General features: G+C 43.4%; 1 protein-coding gene across 3 annotated transcripts in view; it reads left to right on the top strand.

Moving 5' to 3' along the window:
- CNTLN (centlein) overlaps positions 1 to 24533 on the top strand; it is a 175818-nt gene that overhangs the window by 105261 nt on the left and 46024 nt on the right. For all 3 annotated transcript variants that reach the window (XR_014163921.1, XM_081893798.1, XM_081893797.1), the window contains 2 exons: positions 1692 to 1764; positions 3411 to 3628. Coding sequence is in view for 2 of the 3 variants with exons in the window: in XM_081893798.1 (XP_081749924.1) it covers positions 1692 to 1764; positions 3411 to 3628 (291 nt within the window). In the remaining variant the exon portion in view is untranslated. The remainder of the gene's footprint in view (positions 1 to 1691; positions 1765 to 3410; positions 3629 to 24533) is intronic.

Here is a 24533-nt window from a genome sequence, read left to right as displayed (position 1 = left end):
TTATCAAATATTGTTAGTGTTGTATGACATTACACTGGTGCAGCAGCTGAAAATCATATCCTAACCATTTACTTACCTCTGCAACAGATCTTTTAATCAGTCACAAGTATAGTAGCCCTGTATGAAACCTGTGCTGTGTGGCAACTATTTCTTTAAAGTCACTCACAGCACGGATCTCTTTGTTTTCACAGTGTCACTGCAAATCCTGTTAGCATCTGTGTAAGCTACCAGGTCTTCCCTTCTTGGCTCATCAGGCAGTGCACCCTTCACACCGTTATTTGTTGTCCAAAGAGAGCTTAGTTTATATGAACCTTGATATACAGCTGTTAAATGCTGTTCTAGTAGGAGCCATGATTGAGCTGAATGAGATTTGCATTGGCATTTCAGATATGTGTTCCACAGAGAACTTTTTGTTTGGTATCTCGCAAAGTTTCTTAGCATAATAAAGTGTGTTTGGGAAGATGCCTTGATCTGCATTAAGGTATATTTTGATGGTCTGTCTGAGTGATTGCCCGTGTGAATTCCCAAAGTTTGTTCTCCTCCACAGAGCAGCCTTCCAGTTATGCAGGGTGACCACTCCTGTATTCTTACTGCTCTCACCTTACTAAGCAGCACATGCACAATCCCAATCTTTATGCATTCAGAGTTCAGTAAATACGGGAAGTGCTTCACTTTCTACATTGTTGATTAGTCTCTTGTTGATTCACAAAGGGAAGGATAATCTGTACCTTTTTAAACAAAAATAGTTTTTATTAATTTTTCATTGTGTTACAAAACAAACAAATAAACAAGTAAAAGTGCATCTAGCACCTCCACTTTCATAGAGTCTATTTCATAGTTTGTTCACATTTGGTATAAGACACTATTGTCATGTTGTGCTGTTGGGGGAAAGAGAGGGGAGAGAGAGAGAGAAGGAGCGAGGGAGGTAGGGGGATAATGATCTTTCGTCCTAGTGCAGGGGTCTGCAACCTTTAAGACAAAAAGAGCCACTTGGACCCATTTCTGAAGAAAAAAAACATGGGAGCCGCAAAACCATTGCGACATTTAAAACAAATATATCTCCGGAGCCGCAATCTGACAGTGGGCGAGAAGGTGACATTGGGACGGTGCGTGACTAACACACGCACCGCCCCCATGCGACGTCACAGCCAGCACAGTGCCCGCCACAGTGGGGAGTGTCGGGGTGCACAATGTGCCTCCTCCCCTCACTAGTATCCACCCCGGAGCCGCGGCAAAGGTGTAAAAGAGCCACATGCGGCTCCAGAGCCGTGGGTTGCAGACCCCTGTCCTAGTGCATAGTGTTTGTGCAGGGTTTTCATGTCAGCGTCACGAGGGTAGGTTATTTGTGTGCATATGTACATAGATAGATAGGCATTGCAAGAGATTAGAGAGTCCAGAATTTGGTTGGTTGCATTCAGTTTGTTACAGTGTGGTTTGATGGTATGGGTTGTTGTTGTGTTTTTTTTGCTAGGGACAGATTATCCATATTGATTTGTATTATGTTGTGGGGGATAGGTAATTGTTTAGTTGTGCTGTATGTGTGATAAAGAGAAGCCACACCAGGGTGAAGGTGTCCTCCTTTGCTGATTTGTAGCTTTTTAAAATACCCAACTATCTCATGTATAGCCACATGCTCTACTATTCGCCACATGCTCTACTATTCTGTACATGTTTCTTTTTGGTGACTCTAGCAAAAGAAAGAAACAGAAGTAGTTCCTTTCCACAGAAAGAAGATCTTGCATTCAGCTCTCATCCCAAGTAAAGGTAAAATTCTTATAAAGTAAAATTTATCATCCTATTATCATTGCACTCTAATATTTGTGTAGAGTGACTTTTAATGTAAACTAAGCCAGTTAAATATCACATATGCATGTATTTTTCTCCTGTCCCTGGTATCTGAAGCCAATTTCTGTAACTTATTTCTGTTCATGAACATTAGCAGGGTTTTGAGCAGTAACAGAACAGTACAGACCACCTTCTGTGGTCCATGCAGTACCAAACCGATGCCCTCTACTTATTTACCAGAAGCCTAAATCACCCTAAATAAAAACAAATTGAGAACACACTGATAACTGGATGAGCAAATTCATGACTGCATTAGTGCTGAATTTTGTACAGTCTTATGACCTAATCCCAAGTATTTGGGAAAAGTATGGGTGGCGCTGTGGGTTAAACCACAGAGCCTAGGACTTGCTGATGAGAAGGTTGGCGGTTCGAATCCTCGTGATGGGGTGAGCTCCCGTTGTTTGGTCCCAGCTCCTGCCAACCTAGCAGTTTGAAAGCACGTCAAAGTGCAAGTAGATAAATAGGTACCGCTCCGGCGGGAAGATAAACGGCGTTTCCGTGTACTGCTCTGGTTCGCCAGAAGGGGCTTAGTCCTGCTGGCCACATGACCCGGAAGCTGTACGCCAGCTCCCTCAGCCAATAAAGCGAGATGAGCGCCGCAACCCCAGAGTCGGCCACGACTGGACCTAATGGTCAGGGGTCCCTTTACCTTTACCTATGGTATTCAGTTGAAGTAAGAAAAGTGTTGGAGATGGTCAAATTCTGGACAAATTCTTAACTGGGAGAGTGCAGTATTCTTCATGTCTGCCTTGTATCCTGAGGTGGGGGCGCACAGCCAGTACTCTCTGGAGTTGCGTTTACAGGTAAAGAAGAATGACTCAGAGTTTAGGACCTCGGAGGGCATTTCCTTCAGCACAGTCTGATCCAAAATCAAACGATAACATCTGGCCTGCTCCGCCTGTTGTCTCTACTATGATAACCAATGTGCTTTCAAATTTGCAAAGAGAGAAATTTGAAGACACACCCTCTTCACTTCTGATACGTTACTTTTAAATAGTCTTCTATCAGTCATGCACACAGCATCTAGCATGCATTTAATGCCCACATAGTAGTATGTAAAGGTAAAGGGACCCCTGACCATTAGGTCCAGTCATCTCGCTTTATTGGCCGTGGGAGTCGGCATACAGCTTCCGGGTCATGTGGCCGGCATGACTAAGCCACTTCTGGCGAACCAGAGCAGCGCACGGAAACACCGTTTACCTTCCCGCCAGAGTGGTACCTATTTATCTACCTGCACTTTGACGTGCTTTCGAACTGCTAGGTTGGCAAGAGCTGGGACCGAGCAACGGGAGCTCACCCCATCACGGGGATTCGAACCGTCGACCTTCTGATCGGCAAGTTCTTGGTTCTGTGGTTTAACCCACAGTGCCACCCGCGTCCCTCAACATAGTAGTACTGTATACTAAATCCTGCATTGTCTCAACTAGAAAAGTGGGCTTGATTAGGACTTGATTCTAAAGAATGTTTAGTTGTGAGGCATTAAAGTGTGACGAGAGGATGACCATTTCATCAAAGGTCAATGGAAACCATCAAATTCATTGTTGATCTCTGTGACCAATATTTAGTAAACAGAGAGAAGAGAAGTATCGTGGGTCAGAAACCTGGCTGTGCCATTTCACTCAGGGGACGGATTACATCCTTACAGCAGCAGTTAGCCATTCTTCAGAATTCGAAAAAGACAGCCATGTCATCTCTCAAAACGTCCAGGGAAACAAATAAAAAATTAACATCCCAGCTGCATCTTGTTGAACAAAGACTTCAGGCCAGCAAGCAAACTATTCAGGTAATGGTGCACTGTAGTCTCGACATGCAAGAAAACCCAAGTTTGGTGGCCAATTAATCATATACATCTGTTTACCTATCTATCTGAATTCAGAGATACCTGTGGGTACATGACACTGGTATTGTGAAATTCACAAAGGTACATTATACTTCTGAATGTGAAGATTCCATTTCGCTATCCGTGCCAAGCATCAAAAAATATGAACACCTACCTGACACTTGTTTGTCTTGTGGTAAAGGAATACAGGTAGTGCTCATATTGGCATATTCCTCCTGAGCGATCTTCTGATGGTAAGTTAATTGAAAGCCATAAATAATGTACCTAATCGCAAAAGACTGTGTTGGACTGGCTTGTGATCAAAGCCTACTTAGGGCTTCTGAGGACAGGTAGAACTGGATTTTGGCAAATGTGTTTTCAGATTTCTTCATCCTTTTTCCTCCCCTAGGTGACCAGAGTTTTTGAAAGGTAACTTTTGAGAAAATATGGCAACTAAACCACATGTAAAAATAGTCACACACATTTTTTCCTTGCTGCCTTTACTAACAAACACACTAGACACAGGTTTCAAGAAAAAGTAATTCTCTCCAAGCCAAAAAAGAGAGAGAGAAAACTGTTGCAGAAAGTTGGGCAAAATATCTATACAAGTTATGTGCCAAATCTCAGCATCCAATTTTAATTTTCTGATTTCAACCAGTTATGCTTAACGTGCTCTATTAGTGCTACCAAAGGAGAAATCACTTTAAGAAGAGGTTTCGGCTACCTTCCAGTGAAAATTAAGGAGGTAAAACATTGCTGTAGTCACTGCAGGAACATATGCATTTTAGAGGTAGCTTTGGGTTTCAAAAGACCAAGTGATAGAAAAAACACATTTTTAGTACTGCCTATGATCAAGAAATTGGCTGGTTAGCTTTCCCAAACAATCCACGAGCTGTAAATCAATGGGCAAACTTTAGTTATAGCTCATGAGTCTAGGTTCTGGTGATACACCAAGCCAAATCTTGGCTTGGATCAGCAAAGAAAGCTGCAAGCTCCTCTCCAAGATTGTGTGCATTGGTGCCAAGCCAAGGTTTGGCTTAGTGTTGATATGAGAACTAGGTCACTGAGTGGTAATGTAGTAACTTAGTGGGCAGCAGGAGATACTGACATGTGCTTTTTATGATGTGATGTTACACTTACAATTCACTCTGGAAATGTTGTAATAGATGTAGATGATCTTTGGCATCTATTGATTACAAAAGTTTGTGGACAACAGCAGATATTTTCTTATGCTATTATCCTTTAATGACATGCTGTCATGCTTACTGCCCACCCACGTAATATTTTAATGGATGTAGATGGTTTTTGGCATCTATAGGCTGCAAAGCAGGACAGGATGGAAGTGAAAATACCAGCCCCTGGAATGATCTGGACGGGTTTAAAATTGTGGATAGTAGTAGCTGTAGGGAAAGTTGCTCTTAGCTCAAAAAACCCCACCCCTGCTTATACATAATAAAAACTTGTTAATGTAACATCGTTTGTATACCTAATTCATGACCCTGGATCAAACGCAGTCCAGTACGTCAGCTTTTGTTAACATAGTATGCATAGACAAGATAACCTTTTGACTGAATGAAACTGAAGAAAAAGGTATGTAAATCAACACAAACAGGTGTTCATTCAGTCAGTACTTTATCATCATCCCCATGGACTCTGGTCGTATAAGATCAGCTCTAGATTTAAGATGTAAATGTTCCAGATGTTCATTTTCGAGACTGATTTTACAGTTCCTGCAACCCGAGGATTGGCTGGCGTCTGTTTCCTGGATGGCTAGATTCATTATCCCTCCCTCCTCCACCCCTCTCTCACACACAGTGCATGTTTGTAACTATCTCATAATATGTATGTTGGATTTAATATTTTCTCTTAGTTACATGAATTATCTGTAGGATTCCAGAGCCCATATTGTGTTATCTTTGCAATGAAAACCTTGCCCCCCATATTTTCCAGCAAAATTACCGCAGGGTGACTGCGCATTTGGGATTTGGTAGACAGTTTCCGAGACTCATCATAAGTACTGAAACAAGACCTTCTGTTTGTGAGTAAAGTAGTTAGGCTTTCCACTCAGTGTGTAGAAATCACAGCTGGAGTTGTTACTTAATGTGGAAGTGATGGGATCTGATCTTTCAGGAGTTCCTTAGAAAAATGTCATGGAAGAATTATTGGCAAAATTCAGGGAAACTCTTTTTAAAAGCTTGTTTTTTCCCTCACACCCCCTGTGTCTAATGGCAGTGCTGGAATTTCCATCACCAGATGTCTTCTCAGATTAAGACATCCTCTGCTGTACGTACTAGGGTAATGACAATTATACATGGGTAAGATATAACATTAGCATAGCAAAAACTCATAGAGGCGCAAGGGAAGCAAGATACAATGCAGAACTGCCATACTGTAATTTAAGTCAGTAATCATTGCCTTTTAAATGTAGCGACCCAATTACAAAGCCCCCCCACGACAAAGTTACCCAGAATTCTTTGCTCCCATTCCCATAGTGCTACAGAAGTGGCTCCGCAGGAGTAATCGGATTGTTTTATGGGTTGCCTTTGACATCTGAAAAGGACTGAGTAGCTGAGCAAACCCTTCTCATCTGAAGAGGCCAGGCTTTTAAAAAAGGGAACAGACTTGCAACCTGCCAGGCAACTGTTTGCAGCTCCTATGGGCAGCAGTACACAAAGGCTGTGAAGCAGCTCCTCTTCCAGATGTGTAACTGTTGTTTCTCCTTCAAGCCTCTGCTTGGGATTGCTGCATTTCATCCTAAAGAATTCCTCCAGTAGCATTTCAAAAACGACTGCAGGCATTTCTTAAGGAGTTCCAGTGATGCTAGTAATTTGTAAAAGAAAATCTTTGTTGTTCAGTGCTTTCCGTGTTTTGCACTGAAAAGCTCCTTAGCATTTCAGACCTCTGTTGGCTTAAGGGAGGTAACTTTTGCTTTAACTTGGTACATCTTTAGAAGAGACTGATTTACTTGTATCATTGTCAAACACTTAAATTGAATTCACAAAAGCAAAAGCCCTGCCATCAATTCCATTCTAGTCATTCCTTTTCTCTGCCCTCTCTCAGCTATATCTCACAGAAAACCCAGTTTCACAACTCAGTCTCATTCACTGCCTCTCCCCTAGCTGGACCCTAAGCCCCTTTTTCGTGTGCCTCCTCCACGAGAGGTCCAGAGGATGGCAACAAGAGAACGGACCTTTTCTGCAGTGGCTCTCCATTTGTGGAATGCTCTTCCCAGTGAGGCTTGCCTGGTCCCTTCATTATACACCTATAGTTGCCAGGCAAAAACGTTCCTCTTTAATCAGTGCCCTTTTAAAATGTGTATGTGGTGGGGGGATTATTGGGTTGTTCTTGTTTTTATTTTTATTATGTGTATTTTATATTGTACTTTTATGTTGAGAGGGTGGCGCTGTGGGTAAAACCTCAGTGCCTAGGACTTGCCGATTGTATAGTCAGCGGTTCGAATCCCTGCGGCGGGGTGAGCTCCCGTCGTTCGGTCCCAGCTCCTGCCCACCTAGCAGTTCGAAAGCACCCCTAAGTGCAAGTAGATAAATAGGTACCTCTTTATAGCGGGAAGGTAAACGGCGTTTCTGTGCGCTGTGCTGGTGCTGGCTCTCCAGAGCAGCTTCGTCACGCTGGCCACGTGACCCGGAAGTGTCTTCGGAGAGCGCTGGCTCCCGGCCTCTTAAGTGAGATGAGCACGCAACCCTAGAGTCGGTCACGACTGGCCCGTACGGGCAGGGGTACCTTTACCTTTTCCACTTTTTATGTTGAGAAATGCCCTGAGACCTGTGGGTATAGAGCAGTATACAAATTTAATAAATAGGAACAATAATAATGTATACCAGTTCCCGACATTCCATAACACCCTACAGCAGTTCTCAACCTCTGGGTCTCCAGTTGCTGTTGGACTACACCTCCCATCATCCCTGAGCTCTGGTCTTGCTAGCTAGGGGTGATGGGAGTTGTAGTTGAACAACATCTGGGGACCCACAGGTTGAGAAAGGCTTCCCTAGTATCTATCGCACAGGGTGATTGAGAAACAGAATCCAGGCAGAAACTATGCAGATTTAGGCTATGGGGCTGCACATATTGAAGCTGATTTCTATACATACAGTTGTCTGCAGTGTGGAATTTCTATTTTTCTGATCGATTTCCATGGGCGCGCAGGGATTCTTGTATCATTCCAGACATTGGGACATGCTGGCTGGGGTTGATGGGAGTTGGAGCCTAACGATATCTGGAAGAGCGCAGGTTTGGTAGAAGCCATCTGAAGCTGTTTGTCCCAAACGCTTTTCTTGTGTTCAGCACTCTCTGCTAATGTGGGTGGCATTGTGTTGGAGAAGCCCTCAACAGCCTCGGCCTTGTATACCTGAAGGAGTGTCTCCACCCCGTCATTCGGCCCGGAAACTGAGGTCCAGCTCCAAGGGCCTTCTGGTGGTTTCCATACAGGGAACCAGGCAGAGGGCTTTCTCCCTGGTGTCACCCTCTGTGTGGAGCGCCCTCCCATGAGACGTCAAGGAGATAAGTAACTATATAACCTTTAGAAGACATCAGAAGGCAGCCCTGTATAGGGAATTTGTTAATGGTTTGTTTGTTTTTGTGTGTGTGTGTGTATGTATGTATATATATATGTGTGTGTGTGTGTGTGTGTGTGTGTGTGTGTGTGTGTATATATGTATGTGTATATATATATATATATATATATATGCTTTCGTAGATATATATATATATATATGCTGGAAGCCGCCCAGAGTGGTTGGGGCGAGCCAGTCAGATGGCCAGGGTATAATAATAAAATTATAATTATAATTATTGGCTAGTGGATGGGTGGTCCCATGGCGACTGGGTTGGGTGACCTTTTTTGGGGTTCCATTTCAGCGGTGTGATACTAATTAGTAACTCTTTTCATTTTGTGACATACATATTTTTTAAAGTACAAGGGCATGATACAGTAGGAGATTTTTCCTTTCCGTAGGTTTGTGTTTCTGCGATCAAACAAAATGCCTTTTATGTTCTACTGATCTCTAAAGCAGGATTGCTATTTAAAAAGTCTTCCATTATTAATGAACTTACATAGGCTGCATGTTGGAAATGCAGCTTATTCATAAATTACAGCAGCTGTTTGGCATGAATCAGACCTGTCTGAGTGCTTATATTCATTGTAATGCAAACTGAATGTTGATAGATGCTAGATGCTAAAAAGGTATAATGTGGCGAGGCAAGTGAATTATCCTCAAAGAGGGAGTGCTGGTATTCAAATATTGGTGCATAGCCTTCCTAGAAAACAAAGACACATCCCTGTGGATTTCCTTGGCATAAAGTAAGGGGCCCGATTCAGTTGATGTTCAGCACTTGAAAGTCCCATTTCCAACAAGCCCGTTAGGTATGTGCTTTATATTCTTTTATTTAAATATTGAGAGTTGAAAACTATACATGGCCCTCTCCTTTTAGCTGCAAACTTAATACAAACTATAGTATATCAGTTTTTTCCTGTACATATGGCGTTCTTTTGCTATAATTGTATCACAAGTTTTCAGTTGTGATTCATTCCAGAGCAAAGAAAATCCCTTATTTTGTTTTTGTTTTGTTTTCTTGGTAGTGGTTTATAACACAGAACTCTTCCTTTAATATATACAGTTTCTGGGTGTCACATAATACTCATAATGCTGATAATATGTAACTTAATAGTTGTACCATTTCTTAATCGCTTTAAGCGTTCCTGCTCAAACTGGTAATATTTATAAGCGTTCCCCCAAGCACCAGTTATTTTTAGCATATTCTATTTATTTTTAAATAGATACCTGAAGAAGTGTGCATGCACACGAAAGCTCATACCAAGAACTAACTTAGTTGGTCTTTAAGGTGCTACTGGAAGGAATTTTTTTATTTTGTTTCAACTATGGCAGACTGTCAGGGAACTGCCATCTAAAGCGCCGGGGGCGCAAAGGCTCACTGAGGTTGAGAGAGGAGTAGCAGCGGAAGAGGGAACCAGTAGAGGGCGAGCAAGAACTCCAAGGGAAAGTGAGTCGGAGGGATGGCTCAGAGACGCTTCCAGCGAAAACAGTGGGGAGGTCTCAGGACCTCCTATAGGGACACCCACACCTCGCCGGAAACTGTCACGGCGAGAGGCCAGACGACGTGTTTCCGTTAAAGAGCTTTTATGTTGGAAACGATTCCGAAAGCAGCCACTTTCGGATTCTACTAGTGATTGACGCAGCCATGCTGGAGGGGCTCCGTCACAGGCAGAGGTTTGAAAACCTGATCAAACTCTGAGGGACTTGCATTTTACGCACAAGCAGCTCATCGTCCCATCACAGCAATCCGAAAGTCTCCGAAAGCCAGCTTGTGCAGGGAGAAGCATCATGAGCAACCCAGCCGGAACCGGAGGAGCAGGAGCAGCTGGAGGGGGTCCAAGCCTGGAAGAAAGGTACAGGGCGTTGGAGATCCAGTTGGCGCTGCAAACGGCGAGGCTTGAGGAGAGGAGGGCTCAGGATGCAGAAAAGGGAAAGGAGAAAACCACCCCGCTCGCCAGAAAGGTGCCAGGATTGGTGCAGAAATTCGGGGGGGATCCCAGGAACTATCATGCCTTTAGAACAGAGATGCAATACGCTCTAAACTTGCAGTTTGATGACTTCCCCGACGAGGAATCGCGAGTGGCTTTTGTGATTGGCCATCTCGAATCCGGGGCGAAAGATTGGGTTAGACCCCTGATGGCAGCGAATAATGAGATCCTAAAGGACACGAGGAAGTTTTTTCGTGCCATGGACCTGATGTTTTCCAGCGATATTGAGCAGGGGGTGGTGCGAAGGCAGTTAATGGCTTGCCAGCAAGGAAGCAGATCTGTCCGTGAGTACTGGACTGAGTTTACTATGCTGATTCATAAATTGGGGTGGGACCTATCGGCGGAGCCCATCCAAATGCTTTTCGAAGAGGGGCTTTCTTCAACCGTCAAAGATGAGCTTTCCCGGGGGCCCAGGGCGGAGTCTATGGATCAGTTAACCAAATCTGCGCTGTGCATAGGAGCGCGCCAGGAGGCGAGGGCTTTGGAAAAGCGGGAAGGGAAAGGAGACCGTTGGAGGGAGTTCCGCATTCCAGACATTCCAGAGCCACCTTTCCCGCCGGCAGAGCCGATGGAAGTTGGAACAGCGCGGGCGCGCGCAGTTTCAAATCCCAGTGAAGGGCGGAAGAAGGAGGGAAGGAGCGCCAAGAGATGTTATCTCTGCCAACAGCCAGGGCACTTTGCCAGAGTCTGCCCACAAAGAAAGGAATGGCAAGGGATGGCAGGAGCTGTTGGGGGAAAGGAAGAGGAAGGCAAGGAGCAAGTAAAAGCCAACGCCTGGCTGCCACCGTCGGGGCACAGCAGCCAGGCCAAAGAGCAGTGAAAGTGCCCACGCCGGAACCTCCCAGACCCGCTTTAGTGATAGAGGTGTTACTAGAACTGCCAAACGGACACCCACTAAAGATCAAGGCGCTTTTGGATTCAGGCAGCTCCTGTAATTTCATGAGTAAGGAGTTTGCAGCTGAGCACCAGATACAGACCATCCCTTTAAGTAACCCCTTGCAGGTGACTACGATTGACGGCAGAGAGCTGTTGGGGGGAGAAGTTAGCCAACAGACTGTCCCGATGATAATGAGGGTGGCAAGGCACACCGAACAGATAGCGTTTAATGTGGCCATCCTGGGAGGAGCGCCCATCATTTTGGGGATGAGCTGGCTGGCGCTACACGATCCGCTAGTGGGCTGGCATCAGAGGGTGGTCTCCTTTGGGTCAGCGCATTGCCTAGAACACTGCAAGGAGGGGAAGGTTTCGGGAGGAGACAGAGTCACCCTAGCCGGGATGGAAGTAATGGACAAAGGGAAGGTGCCCCCGCAATACGCAGATCTGAGCAACGTATTCAGCGAAAGGGAAGCAGACAAACTGCCACCGCATAGACCCTTTGACTGTCAAATCAACCTACTCCCTGGGGCCCAACTCCCAGTAGGCAAGCTGTACGCCATGTCAGACAGGGAGATGCAGGAGCTGAGGGAGTTCATTGACAAAAACCTGAAGCGAGGTTTCATCAGAGAGTCCCGAGCGGTGGGGGGCAGCCCAGTGTTTTTTGTGGACAAAAAGAACACAGACAAACCGAGACTGGTGTGTGACTTTAGGGCCCTCAATGCAGTGTCAGAGCCCCTGGCTTTCCCTATGCCCCGAATTGATGACATTTTGACCAGAGTAAGGAAGGGAAAGATTTTTACAAAGCTGGACCTGCGGGGGGCGTACAATCTGATACGCATAAGGAAGGGAGATGAATGGAAGACCACCATGTTTACCCCTTTGGGAGCCTTTGAATACCTCGTTATGCCCTTCGGTCTACAAGGGGGCTCCGCGTGTTTTCAAGCTTTTATAAACCACGTTCTGGGACCTTTGCTCTACAAGAATTGTGTGGCCTTTTTAGACGACGTGTTGGTGTATTCGGAAGATGAGGAACAGCATGTGAGGGACGTTCGAGAAGTGTTGGGCAGGCTGCAAGCCAACCAGCTGTGGGTGAAACTGGAGAAGTGCCAGTTTCATACCAAGGAGGTGGAATTCCTGGGGTACCGCTTGTCAGACAAGGGATTGGCCATGGATCCAGGCAAGGTCCAAGCGGTACTGGAATGGAAGACACCGAAGACCAAGAAGGACGTGCAAAGATTCTTGGGGTTTGGGAACTTTTATCGGAAGTTCATCAAGAACTTTGCCCACTTGACGGCGCCCATCACCGACTGCCTCAGCAGCAAGAAGAAATTTGTTTGGACGGTAGAGGCGGATCGAGCCTTTGAAGAACTGAAAAGGGCTTTCGCCTCGGAAGAACAACTTCTGCATGTGGATTTACGAAAACCCATGAGAGTGGAAACCGATGCATCCGACCGGGCGGTAGGGGCGGTCCTTCTTCAACCGGGGAGGAGTGCGTCGGAGTGGAGACCGTGTGCCTTCTTCTCGCGGAAGCTGAATAAATCCGAGAGGAATTACACGGTGTATGACAGGGAACTACTTGCCATTCACGAAGCATTCCGGAGGTGGAGACATTTATTAATTGGGGCACAACACAAGGTGCAAGTGTGCACCGACCACAAGAATTTAGAGTATTGGAGAACAGCTCGAGTGCTCAACCAACGACAAGTGAGATGGGCACAGGAATTCTCCAAATTCAACTTTGAAATTTGTTATGTGCCAGGCCCAGAAAACGTCAGGGCGGACGCGCTCTCACGCAAACCAGAGTATTGGGAAGGGGAGGGGGTGATCGAAGAGAGACATGTCATCCCTGAGGACCGCTGGGTGTGTGGGGCGGCGCTGGTGGGGCAACGAGAACTGGTAGAGGAAACGGAAAATGATGAATATGCCCAGGATAAGTTCAGAGGTCTCAGGGGGGAGGGCGAGAGCCCCGGAGGTTTTGAGGAAAGAAATGGGGCATTGTATTACAAAGGGGCACTGTATATACCCGAAGGTGAATTGAGGGGGAGAGTACTCAAGCAGTTGCATGATAGCCCCACGGCGGGACATTTTGGACAACACAAGACCATGTGGTTGGTTACCAGGGAATTTTGGTGGCCTAAGGTGAGGGAAGATGTAAGGGAGTATGTAAGAGGGTGTGACCAATGTCAGCGAGCCAAAGGGGAAAGAAGGGCGCCGGCAGGGTTATTAGAACCATTACCCACACCAGAACGGCCTTGGGAAGCGATATCAATAGATTTTATGACGGATCTGCCAAAGTCCAAGGGGAAAACAGCCATCATGGTAGTAGTAGACCTGTTAACTAAGATGTGCCACTTTGTAGCATGCTCACATGCAGTCACAGCGGAAGAAACAGCGAAGTTGTTTGTAGAACACATCTTTAGGTTGCACGGGGCTCCCTTGAGGGTGATCTCAGATCGCGGCAAACAATTTACTTCCAGGTTCTGGAGGAAGCTCATGAGCTTGCTGCACGTGGAAGTCAATTTTTCAACTGCCCGGCACCCTGAAACCAACGGGCAGGCGGAAAGAGCAAATGGCATTCTTCAACAATATCTGAGGTGTTATGTCAATGACAGAGAGAACGATTGGGTCGAAAAGTTGGCGTTGGCAGAATTTGCCTACAATAATGCGGAGAATGTGTCCACAGGGATGAGTCCCTTTTTGGCTAATTACGGGTGTCACCCCAGGGCATTTCCAGGGGAAGGAGGGGAGAGATGGAGCGTCCCAGCGGCTGAACATTTTGTAGAAGAGATGGAAGCGATCCATCATCAGCTCCAGCTCAACTTAGAAAGGGCTAAGGCACAATATAAGAAGCAGGCAGACAAGAACAGAAGGGAAGGTGAAACCATAAGGGTGGGGGATCAAGTGTGGTTGTCAACCCAAGGGTTGCCGTTCAAAGGGGGTTGTAAGAAATTGAGGCCCAGAAGATTGGGACCCTTTGAGGTCATTCAGCAGGTCAACCCGGTAGCTTTCAAACTCCGATTACCCAACCACATGAAATTGCACCCAGTGTTCCACAGGTCGTTACTGTCACCATACAGGGGGGGACGTGAAGGGGAGTACGTCAGGGGACCAGCCTTGGAAGAGAGGGAACGCCGCAACCATGTAGCGGAAATCCTCGATTCCAGGTGGAAGGGAAATCAGGTGGAGTATTTGGTGGCGTGGGAAGGGGAACCGGAGTCAGAAAACACCTGGGTGAATGCAGAGGAAGTCAATGACGAGGTTTTAACAGAAACGTTCCACCAAAGGTTCCCGAGGAAACCTCAGCCGATAGCAAGGTTTAGGAGGGAGTATTTCGGCACCACCGATGAGGAAGAGGAAATGGAAGGGTTCGCGGAGTCGGAGTTGGAAGAGGGAGTGGACTCCGATGACGAAGATTACCGAGAGAGTAGGAACAGCAACAAGTGGAGGGAAGTGTTCGCGACGTCGGAAGACGAAGGAGGTTCTTTCAGGGGTTTTACCTCCTCACCGCCAGTAGGGGAGGAGACGGGAGGGGGTGAAGGGGGCCCTGGAGGGGAGGTGGATGTCAGGGAACTGCCATCTAAAGCGCCGGGGGCGCAAAGGCTCACTGAGGTTGAGAGAGGAGTAGCAGCGGAAGAGGGAACCAGTAGAGGGCGAGCAAGAACTCCAAGGGAAAGTGAGTCGGAGGGATGGCTCAGAGACGCTTCCAGCGAAAACAGTGGGGAGGTCTCAGGACCTCCTATAGGGACACCCACACCTCGCCGGAAACTGTCACGGCGAGAGGCCAGACGACGTGTTTCCGTTAAAGAGCTTTTATGTTGGAAACGATTCCGAAAGCAGCCACTTTCGGATTCTACTAGTGATTGACGCAGCCATGCTGGAGGGGCTCCGTCACAGGCAGAGGTTTGAAAACCTGATCAAACTCTGAGGGACTTGCATTTTACGCACAAGCAGCTCATCGTCCCATCACACAGACCAACACGGCTACCTATCTGTAACTATTTATTTTTGTATTTAATAATGATTTCTCTCACATGAAAGAATAAAAAAGCAAATGGTGTCTGGAAGTCTGAAAGAGTCAGTGTTCCCCATCTCTGTTTTTTAGAAAGAAAATAGTCCTTCTGGATCCCTGAATTATAGGATTAGAGGGTGCTACTTCTAAATTGTGTTCTAGAACCAGTCATTTGTATTTTTTATTATTCTAATTACTCACTGATAACAGGAGTTAAAACCATCAACATTGCCTATGTCCTAGGTAAACCTTTAGCATGTACAAAAGTCACTTTTTAAAAGCTTTTAATTGCTTCTTCTGTTACATACAACATGTGTGTGTGTGTTCCAGATACAAAAGCAGTTGTCCTGTATAAATATAATTTAACTCATCCAAACTTAAACTCAAACAATCTGAGATGAGAAGCAAATGTCTCCTGGATGGAAACTGTTTGCACGTTCTAGAAAATTTATAAATTCCTTTATATTTGCATACTGGGGTAGGAAACATTTCCTAAGATCTTTTCTCCACTGTTGTGAAGAGGGCTTGTGCCTTTACTTGGTGTGTGAGACTCACAGAAGAGACACAAAGTGGGTTCAAGTTGGCTTTTCCTTTGCAGGGTTCAGTACTCAAGTTCTTTCTGTATCAACTATATTCAGTAGCTAGTGTTGGTGACTGCCAAGAAATTCAGAATATCTCCAACCCATCAAAAAAAATCTGTAGCTCTCTGAAAATGAAGTGCGGTTGGAGTGGTTTGAGGCCATTCCCTGCTTTCTGTGCACAATTTGTGTCAATATATTTGCATTTGATATAGGTTCAGGTATATATTCTGAAATGAATATTTCAAATGTGTGTGTGTGTATGTCATTCTGGATTGTAGCCAGAGTACTGAATACATTTCTGCTGGCTCAAAATTGCATCTACCAAAAATTTTGTGAAATTAGTTTTCAGTTTCTGTTTCACTAATAAGACTGTTAGCTTCATTTTGCATGGAAACATGTAGAAACAAAATTGTAAGGCATTTTTGTTGCTTCTTTTTGTTTCTTGTTGTTTTTTATACCAAAAATGAAGCCCATGCGATTTCCTCATTCCTACAACTAAAGGCAGGGGCGCGGGTGGCGCTGTGGGTAAAACCTCAGCGCCTAGGACTTGCCGATCGCATGGTCGGCGGTTCGAATCCCCGCGGTGGGGTGCGCTCCCGTCGTTCGGTCCCAGCGCCTGCCAACCTAGCAGTTCGAAAGCACCTCCAGGTGCAAGTAGATAAATAGGGATCGCTTACCAGCGGGAAGGTAAACGGCGTTCTGTGTGCTGCGCTGGCTCGCCAGATGCAGCTTGTCACACTGGCCACGTGACCCGGAAGTGTCTGCGGACAGTGCTGGCTCCCGGCCTATAGAGTGAGATGAGCGCACAACCCTAGAGTCTGGCAAGACTGGCCCGAACGGGCAGGGGTACCTTTACCTTTACAACTAAAGGCCAGCAGATTGGGTGTTGGCTCTGCCCACAGATTGATGTAGGGCTCCCAGGATTCAGTTTGCTCCTGCCTTCGTCAAGTGCAGCTAGATGGCCATTTGCCCCCATTCTTAGTTGTCTCCTCACTTGTATTTATTGAAAGCTTTCCAAGAACTCAGATGATGGACTTGCCAACTGGGCTTTCCAAGATTCTGTAACTTGAGAAGCTAAGCCATGCCTAAATACTGTACTCTGATAAAATGTTACACTAGGTGTTTTTTATTTTTACTTTCCTATATGGGGTCTGATATTTTTTCTATGTACAACCATAGCCCAATGAATGTCTTTTAGTGTTTGTGGCCTTCATACTCAACAGGACAGTTTATTTTCTGGACAAAGCACCTCATGCTAGCAGTTAATTTTTCCAAAAGTATTTATGCTAAGAACTGAAAAACAGCTTTTCTTTTCGGCAGCTAGTTTGTGATTTTCCTTTGTACAACTCTGGTGATAACAACTGAAAAGTCCTATTTATATAATTTTTCATTGTCTACGCCCTGAATTGTTTTTACTTTGACTTGGCAGCCTGCATAGCGGACAATCCTAGTAGGATATTTAGTATATATATGTCGGGTTCTCAAGGGCTATGGCTTTTGCCAGATGAAGCACTTTTGATTTTGAAGCTGATGAAACACGGTGCTATTATTGATCTGTACATGACACAGCCTGTCTCTCTGCTGGCAGAGTGTAGCAACATTTATCCAGGAATTTGTGAAATGTCACTTGGATCATGTTCGTAAGGTAAACTGGGCAAAAAACAGGATCCAAGCTGAGAATCTATGTGGAATTGGACGTGACTGTCTTATCCCTATGTCCTATATTCTAGCTCAGGCGAGTGATATTTGTTAACCCAATGGCTGCGGTTTTTATATTATGTTTCAGAGAAGTATGATTATCATTTGAAATACCCTGTCCAATAAAGTCATACTATTTTTCCACTCTGTTTTCAAATGCACTTGGGATCAGAATATTTTAAGTCAGTAAATGTGATCTGAACAACACAAGTCAATAATTTCTGTTCTGTTTGTAGCAAATTGATAGTTCTCATACATCACAGAATAAAAGAATCTGCTTATATTCCCTGTAGGAATTCCCTTGCTAGTCTCAGTTCACCTACAGGTGTGTGGGAGAGAGGGAAAGAGAGAGAGCCTGTCTCATTAAAATCTCAGCATGCACTGTGGTCACAAAATCTATGGCTTTGATCTCATGGTAATACCATCCAAAAAAAATTCCTGCACTGTACATGTTTTCAAAATGTTTTGGTATGCATTTCAAAAATAACTGAATTATTTATTTTAGAATGTACAGAATTTTTTTCCAAGAAACTAAACTGTCAAATCAAATGTGAAACAAGTTTTTGTTAACTAATAAGAAGCAAAGGCTTGGAATAAAAAATTCAAATTCCACATTAGGGCAATACCTTGATGGAGACAACCAAAATGTTACCAATAGGGCGTTAGCTTTTGAGGTTGCTGGAAATATTCATCAGACCAGAAGGTGGTAAATAAATCTAGCTGGGAAGAAGAAGCATGCAGTGGCTGGTCCTCTGTTTTTGAAAATATAAAACCCAGATAATACCTAAGGAACTGTGGTTACAGAAGAGTTTAAAATTGAAAAAGGAACACGACAAGGCTGTCCGATTTCCCCGTTATTATTTATCTCGGTCCTGGAGGTGCTCTTGAACACGATTAGAGGGGACAGGTTGGTGGAAGGGATACAGGTCGGAGCGAAACAATACAAACTTAAAGCGTTTGCAGATGACTTAGTTCTGACATTACAGGAGCCAGAATCTAGTACGAAAAGAGTACTACAACTAATCCAAGATTTTGGTCGGGTGGCGGGATTTAAACTAAATAAGCAAAAAACCAAGGTGTTGGGAAAAAACTTGACAGATATTGAGTCGGAACGGTTTCAGAGAGAGACAGAGTTAACTGTGGTTAAGAAAGTTAAATACCTAGGGGTAAACATAACAGCAAAGAATTTGAGTCTGTTTAAAGATAATTATGAAAAATGTTGGTCTGAAATTAAGAGAGACTTGGATAGCTGGTCAAAATTGAAACTTTCATTGTTAGGTCGAATAGCTGCTATTAAGATGAATGTATTGCCAAAAATGTTATTTTTGTTTCAGACATTGCAGATTGTAGATAAAACGGAGTGCTTCCGGAAGTGGCAGAAAGATATCTCCAAATTTGTCTGGCAGGGCAAAAAGCCCAGAATTAAGTTTAAGATATTAACGGACGCAAAAGAAAGAGGGGGCTTTGCCCTGCCAGACTTAAAGTTGTATTATGAAGCCGCAGCTTTCTGCTGGCTAAAAGACTGGCTACTTCTGGAGGACACGGATGTGCTGGATTTGGAAGGTTTTAACAATGCATTTGGATGGCATGCATATTTATGGTACGACAAGGTTAAGATCAACAAGGTTTTTAAGAACCATATTGTCAGAAAAGCAATATTTAATGTCTGGACAAGATACAAAGACTTATTAGAAAACAAAACACCGAGGTGGCTGTCACCTTTGGAGGCTAAGGCCCGAAAAAGACCCAATATGGAGGCCAATTGGCCAAAATATTGGGAAATACTAGAAAGGGATGGAGACAATTGGAAACTGCAGAGTTTAGAGAAAATGAAAGATAAAGTGCGAGACTGGTTACACTATGCTCAGCTTAAGGAAGTGTTTAAGATTGATAAAAAGTTAGGATTCCAGGTGGAGAAATCGAAACTGGAGACAGAACTGCTAGAACCTAAGACCAAGGTACTTTCAAAAATGTATAACTTGCTGCTGAAATGGAACACACAAGACGAATTGGTTAAATCGGCTATGATAAAGTGGGCCCAGGATATTGGGCACAACATTATGTTTGAGGACTGGGAAAGGTTATGGACCACCGGGCTGAACTTCACAGCATGTAATGCTCTGAAGGAAAATGTAATGAAAATGATATATAGATGGTACATGACCCCAGTGAAATTGGCTAAAATATACCATTCGTCTGATAACAAATGTTGGAAATGTAAGGAAAATGAAGGAACATTCTTTCACCTCTGGTGGACCTGCCCTAAAGTGAAGGCCTTTTGGGAAATGATATACAATGAGTTAAAAAAGGTATTTAAGTATACCTTCACCAAGAAACCAGAGGCCTTCCTTCTGGGCATGGTCGGCCAGAACGTGTTAAAGAAGGACAGAACATTTTTTATGTACGCTACAACGGCGGCAAGGATACTTATTGCTAAGAGCTGGAAAACCCAAGATCTACCAACACTGGAAGAATGGCAGATGCAGCTGATGGACTATATGCAACTGGCTGAGATGACTGGCAGAATCCGCGACCTGGGAGAGGAGAGGGTTGAAGAAGACTGGAAGAAATTTAAGATTTATTTACAAAAGTACTGTAATTTGGTTGAATCCTAACAAGGAAGCCAGAGCAGAAATAACTGTCTACCATTAAATTATAATTTTTTATTTGAGTTTAACCTAAATATTGTAATTAAGAGCATAAACAAGATGATAATTTGCTTGGAAAAATTCGTTTTTAATGATGAAAGTGGAAGCGGGAGACGTGAGGGAGTCCGCAATAGAATGAAAGGATGTTATGAAACCTATTCTGTTTGTTAATCTGTAAAAAATCTTAATAAAATTTTTTATAAAAAAAAAAAAAAAAAATACCTAAGGAACTGTGGTGAGGGATGCTCATCATTGGGCACATATCCTGGCCGTGCTGAGGGATCACCACTGGCTGCCTATCAGCCACTGAGCCAGCCCTAAATCAACTGGACCAGATAGAAAACTATATTTCTTTCAACTGCCTGATAAGGGCAGTGGGATCAGCAAATGGTACCCAGTTAGATTTGCCACAGCTGGATGATGATGATCAGTTTTCAGTAACATGGTGGTAGGCTTCTTTTACTGGTGGCGCCAGTGTTGTGGAGTGCCCTCTGTGCTGTAATATGAGAGGCCCATCACTACTGGCATTCTGTCGGCTGCTGAAAACACACTTCTAAGATCTTCTGATCTTATTGTTTAAACTGCTTTTAAGTGTTTTAAGTGTTTTGTCATTCTTTTTAACTAGCTTATTCATTGTATATTAGGGATGCTCTATATTTGGATTTTATTTATAGTTTTAAACTGTTAAGAAGCCATATAAGCATATGACTGGCATATAAATTAATAGATAATAGCAATAGTTTCTTGGTAAGTGATAAACAGGAATACAGAGAAAACTTCGTATACACAAAGTCAGAGATTAAATGTAGGTGATCAACTATTGTATGCTTCTTTCCATCACTTCTAGGTGTGCAATCTGGAACCTGCATGGCACCTAGTAGCTTCATTGGACTGCCTGATTCCTCCCATGGTTCCTCTTTCACACATAGAATCCTGGGAACAATAGTTTACTCCTCAAAGAACTACAATTCCCAACACCCCAAACAAACTACAGTCCCCAAGATTCTTTGAGGGAAGCCATGGTTCAAACATGCTTCAGCCTAAGCTGTCTCCTCCCCCTGTTTTTTTAAAATTGAAAATTGAAAAACCAATTTACCCTGATGAAGCATTCAGGAAAGCTTCAAGGTGTGCACACTTCTTTGTAACATTTTAGTTGCCTAATGAATATGCCATCCAAATGTGGATTTTGCTAACTAGCATTTGCTCTGGCTTTTATAAAAAATAGACAAACTTTTCAAACAAACTTACCAATAATATTCAAATGACTGAAGCCGCAAATATGTGACCATGTGCCACAACTGATATTAATAAACGAAAACCTGAGTAGTGGGAAATTGGTAGAAAACAATTCCATTTAATATTACTATCGTTACTAATTAAAACTTGCCAAATTTTTAATCCTTACGTTGTTATAACACTTTTCAATAATTTGCAGCGTTTCACCTCTGTCGTCTTAATCACTACAACAACCCTGTACAGTAAGTCAGCCGTATTATCCCTGTATTGAATATTGGACACTGAGTATTCTTCCTTCCCCCTTAGTGAGTTTATGGCTTGGGAAAGATTTGATTGGCTTGCACACAGCCTCCACTCTTGGTCGTTACTTGAGCGCCATTAGTTTGGCCTGTACGGATGTTTTCTAAACTGTATCATAGCACTTCGGTGCATGCAGTGATTTTTATCCATTGCTGAGTGATTTCCTCCCACCATCAAATCCCCTGCCAAGTCCATAAAGAGTACCCTCCCAGCCTGAATGTAGTTCGGCACATGAAGTGTTCATAGAACCATTTAGGCAGGCCCTCTCTTTGATAGGAGATAAAGATTGACAATGTAAGCACTCAGCAGGGAGCAGGCTAAGTTGCTCAGAGAGTTAATTCTGCAGCTCAGAGCCAAATGGCTCATCAGCACTGAGCCAGAGTACAATCTTGAAAAGCCTGGTAACTGAAGGCACAGGTGGAGTTTGACAACAATATTGTGGCCAGGATTGGCAACTATAATTTGCCAGTGGAAGTGTGCCTGGCTTCTCTCCCTATTAGCCCTGGTGAGATTCTGCTTTCTGTCGCAGGCCTTTCCACGTTGCAGGAGACGGGTGAAAAATTTAAATGGCTTCCTCAAGCTGTTGGATAAACCGGAGTCCTTTCAAAGTGAGAACAACAGATGCAGAATTAACAAGAAAATGATTGTGTCCATTTTAATTTTCACTTGCGTTTACAGGTTTGATGGGATTGGTGACCTCAGGAGTAAGGTCTCAAAGCATTTTATTGAACAGTCACAGATTTCAGGATAATGGTAGCAGAAATGTCATCCAGAACATCTTATGTGGCTTGGTATTCTGTTTTATTCTCATCATTTTAGTATGAATGAAAGTCGAAGATATATAGAGCTTTGTACTTTCTCCAGCAGTTAATAGTCACTTACTTTTGTCCAGAGATGTTATTATTATCATGATTTCTCAGTAGTATGTATACGTTTACTTGTGTTAAAAATTATTGAGAAAATTAACAATAGCTCAATCCTAGAACACAACGTTTTTCATTTCAAAAGATCTCAGGCTGAATTCCCAGCATTTCCAGGTAAGTTTAGGAGAGACCACTGTTCTGTAAGCTGCTTTGAGAGGCTTTTTGGCTAAAGGGTACAGGATTCATGCCAGTAAGTAAATACCTATAATTCTGAGCTTTGTGGGCCATTGATAGGAGACAGCTTCCTACATTCCATGCAGTGTAACGTTATTACAGCTGAAGAAGAAGGCAGTGAAATACCTGAGCTGTACGGAAGCAAAAAAAGAAGGGGGGGATATTGTATATTTTTCTATTGTACTCATTGCACAAGAAGAGTTTAGAGAAAATGCTGCTTCCACTCCTAAAAGAGAACTTAATGCTTCAAATGAATTTTCAGCATCCCCTTATTTTTTTATGCATGTAAAAAGTCATTTGGAAGACTATATACTTTGGTTACATTCAATTTAAATAATCAGAAACAATTTTTAAAAAACCTTTAATATTATGTTACTATTATGTTAATATCTGTTTCTCCATATTTTTGTTAGCTATGTGGAAAACAGATGGAAGCATCCAACGCCCATTCCACAATGAGTATATTTGTGTGTTACCTGAAACATATCAATACTGAGCATTGCTGCTGTTAAATTTGTAATGAGCTGTAGGGGCTGTGAAATTCCCTGACTGGCTCTCATATAAGTACTTCATTTACAGCACTTAGATCTGGCAAGATGCTGGATAATAACATAGTAAAGCCAGCCTCTACTTTGAGATGTGCTAACCTAATTTTGCCATTCTGAACCTGCTGTTTTCCTTCCTCCAATATTTGGTGTGAGCAGTAACGGTTGGGCAACTGAACTGTAAAGTTAACATCCAAAGATATCCTCTCGTGTCATGCCTAAGTGGCACATTGGTGCCTACAACAGGATTTTGACCTTATAATGGACAGTGAGCTTAAAGGTATCGCATTTGCCTGTGTTCACATAAGTGTACATATTTGGTTTTGTATAAAAGATACTATAAATTTCACTCAATAAGCCAGAACCAAATGTGTGATTATACATCTACAGGCAGCGACCATTTTAGGCGCGTCTAATTGTCATGCGACCGCCAATGGGTGGGTCCTTTTGGACCTAGAAGAAGGTAGAATGGGAGCTTAATGAGGTAGGCATGATCACGCATGATCACCCAGAATGCAACTCTGCACAATTTGGGGGTTGCCTGTACTTTGATTACAGGAAATGTATGTAGTAGATAAATGCAATAATGTCTATAGCCAGATTTATATGGTTATATAAATTCTAACCAATTATTATTATTATTATTATTATTATTATTATTATTATTATTATTATTATTATTTATACCCTGCCCATCTGCCTGGGTTTCCCCAGCTACTCTGAGCAGCTCCCAACAGAATTAAAAGCACAATAAAACATCAAACATTAAAAACTTCCCTAAACAGGGCTGCCTTCAAATGTCTTCTAAAAGTTGGTTGTTTTATTTCCTTGACATCTGATGGGAGGGCATTCCACAGGGTGGGCACCACTACCGAAAAGGCCCTCTTCAAAAGAGCATAAGAGCCTTGTGCCCCTGGTCACTTGTGCATTCAAGTAAACAGTTCACAGTAGCTATGATGAATTCATTGGTCCAATTCATCTGAAAGAATTCTAGCTCTGTGGGATACTGGTTTAATTTATATTTATCTCTGGTAATCAGCAACTTACAATTAGTTTTATTACATTAATTAGTCTGTTAGTTTATTGATGTTCCTTTCTGCTAACACTCAGAAGCAGTTCATAAGAAGTGTACACACAGTGTTTTGATTTTTAAAACCTCAAGTTTGACCATTCGTGGAACATACACAAATGTAGTAATGCCATACATTAATTTGCTCTGCCATTCCTAAACTTCCCTTCAGTGCCCTACTGTATGAAGCTACAATCAAGAACTTGATTTGGCCCTATTTGAAAAGCAGGGAGAGAGGGGAGACGTTTTGA

This window comes from Podarcis melisellensis (genome assembly GCF_964234715.1).
Source record: "Podarcis melisellensis genome assembly, chromosome: 17".
Taxonomy (NCBI): domain Eukaryota; kingdom Metazoa; phylum Chordata; class Lepidosauria; order Squamata; family Lacertidae; genus Podarcis; species Podarcis melisellensis.
Note: the sequence above shows the minus strand (reverse complement) of the source record. Positions and strands in the feature narration are given on the sequence as shown.